Source organism: Octopus bimaculoides, chromosome 29, assembly GCF_001194135.2.
Source record: "Octopus bimaculoides isolate UCB-OBI-ISO-001 chromosome 29, ASM119413v2, whole genome shotgun sequence".
In the NCBI taxonomy this organism is placed as follows: Eukaryota; Metazoa; Mollusca; class Cephalopoda; order Octopoda; family Octopodidae; genus Octopus; species Octopus bimaculoides.
Window position 1 is genome coordinate 674,907 of NC_069009.1, and position 2,032 is coordinate 676,938.

A 2,032-nucleotide genomic window follows, 5' to 3' on the forward strand; every position below is an offset into this window, starting at 1 on the left:
TTATTATTATTTTTTTGTCTACGTTTTGTTTGCAATGTCCTGTACCCAGATTTGCACCTATATACACAGGTAGATGTAGGTATGCACATACTTGTACGTATATATGCATATACTCATTTATTATTTGTTTTATATATATATATATAGATAGATAGATAGGTACGTAGGTAGGTAGAGTGATAGGTAGGTAGGTAGATGGATAAAGAGATAGATAGACTGACAGATCAATAACTAGATAGATAGATAGAGAGAGATAGACAGATAAATAGATAGACAGACAGACAGATAGATGGATGGATGAATAGATAGATAGATAGATAGAGCAATAGACAAAGTTTTACCTTTCTGTTTGATTTGCATTGAACTTTCAGGTAATTTTCCACACATCTGCCTAATTCAGTGTCTTCATGGGTCGTGGCAGTGTCTCCTTTGCAATTGTCCAGATTTGGGGCCAACACTTTCAGTGCTTTGTGACTAAATATAACACCGGGGCCACCTGTAGAATGATAATGTTGATGATGATGACAACAATGACAACAACAATAATCCTTTCCAAATCCCAAAACGGAACCTTTGCATCTCAAAGTATCCCAAACGCCACTTACACCACCATCAGCATCACCACTACTATCACCGCACACAACACCATCACCACTACCAACACCAAATGACCATCAACTCTACAACCACCACCAATACCACCACTGTCACCACTATCATCACCACCACCACCAATACCACCACCGCCGCTGCCACTACATCACCGTCACCACTATCATCACCACCGCCACTGCCACTACATCACCGTCACCACTATCATCACCACCACCACCAATACCACCACCGTCGCAGCCACTACATCACCGTCACCACCACCACCACAAACTATCACCACAGCAACAGCAACAACGACAACGGCAACAACAACAACAACAACAACCACTTACCTATGCAGTACAAGTAATTCTTTCCAATCCCTAGTTTTCCGATCTCTTCAGGGACCCCTTGTCCGTAATGGCCCATGTAGATCTTCTCTTTGCTGTTTAAGGACCTGAGCAAACTTCCGAGTTCCTGGCCCTTTATAAACACGTTGTTGTCAGCACGGATGAAATACTCGTATTTATCGGCATGGTTCTCATGTATATATTTCAACATCTCAAATACTTTGCCCTGCGGTGGGTAGACGTTGTCTGGTACGCGATTCAGCCTCACTAAGGGCATCCCGGGAGGGGCCGGATCTGTGCTGTTGCCGACGAAGAAGACCACGTCACCAGGGATCGATTTCAACCACGTCATTCGAATGGCCCAGTCTCGGGTTTCGAAGTACTGCGAACTCGTCATGACGCTCACCAAAACGAGCTTTTTCTTGGGCCCCGGGTTGAATTGGAAATCTCCGAGTTCTTCGATGAAAGGCGGAATCGAGGCCTTGGTGATATTTATGAAAGAGAACGAGAAAAAATAGAAATTGAATTCATACTCTTTAGTTAAACATCCAAGGACAGAAAAAAAAAGAGGTAAGTAAGTATAAAAATTGTGGAGGCTTAGTGGTTAGGGTGTCAGCATCATGAGCATAAGATTGTGGTTTCAATTCCTGGACTGGGCGGCGCATTGTGTTCTTGAGCAAAACACTTCATTTCACGTTGCTCCAGTCCACTCAGCTGGCGAAAATGAGTAACGCTGCGATGGACTGGCGTCCCGTCCAGCTGGGGAACGCATACGCCATGGAAACCGGGAAACAGGGCCCATGAGCCTGGCTAGGCTTTAAAAGGGCGCATTTTTTTTTTTTTCCATTTCGTAGAAAAATAAATATGAAAAAGAAGAAATGAAAAAAACAAAATGAGAGAGAGAGAAATATTCAGCTGGTTCTTATTTTATCGTGGTGGCACGTGGCCTAGTGGTTAGAGCAGCAGATTTGCAGTCGAAGATCGCGGGTTCGAATCTCAGACCGGGGCGATGTGTGGTTCTGGCAGAAGGTAATGGCGAACTTCTGTTGGACTCTTTCACACAACCTTCTCTCACTCTTTCCTCCTAC

At 44.0% G+C, this 2,032-nt stretch overlaps 1 protein-coding gene across 1 annotated transcript; it reads right to left on the minus strand.

Moving 5' to 3' along the window:
- Window positions 1–11: 11 nt before the first annotated feature.
- On the minus strand, window positions 12–1,778 carry LOC128251249 (chondroitin sulfate synthase 1-like). Its single transcript, XM_052977996.1, has 2 exons — window positions 948–1,778; window positions 12–496 (listed from the first exon to the last, which is right to left on the minus strand). The coding sequence occupies exons 1-2, from the start codon at window positions 1,339–1,341 to the stop codon at window positions 225–227; spliced, it is 666 nt and encodes a 221-aa protein (XP_052833956.1). The 5' UTR covers window positions 1,342–1,778; the 3' UTR covers window positions 12–224.
- Between the last annotated feature and the right edge of the window lie 254 nt (window positions 1,779–2,032).

Coding starts and splice junctions, on each gene's coding strand:
- LOC128251249 (XM_052977996.1), bottom strand. CDS start 1,341: ATGACGAGTTCGCAGTACTTCGAAACCCGAGACTGGGCCATTCGAATG. Junction 497..947: donor GAATTACTTGTACTGCATAG/GTAAGTGGTTGT, acceptor ATCATTCTACAG/GTGGCCCCGGTGTTATATTT.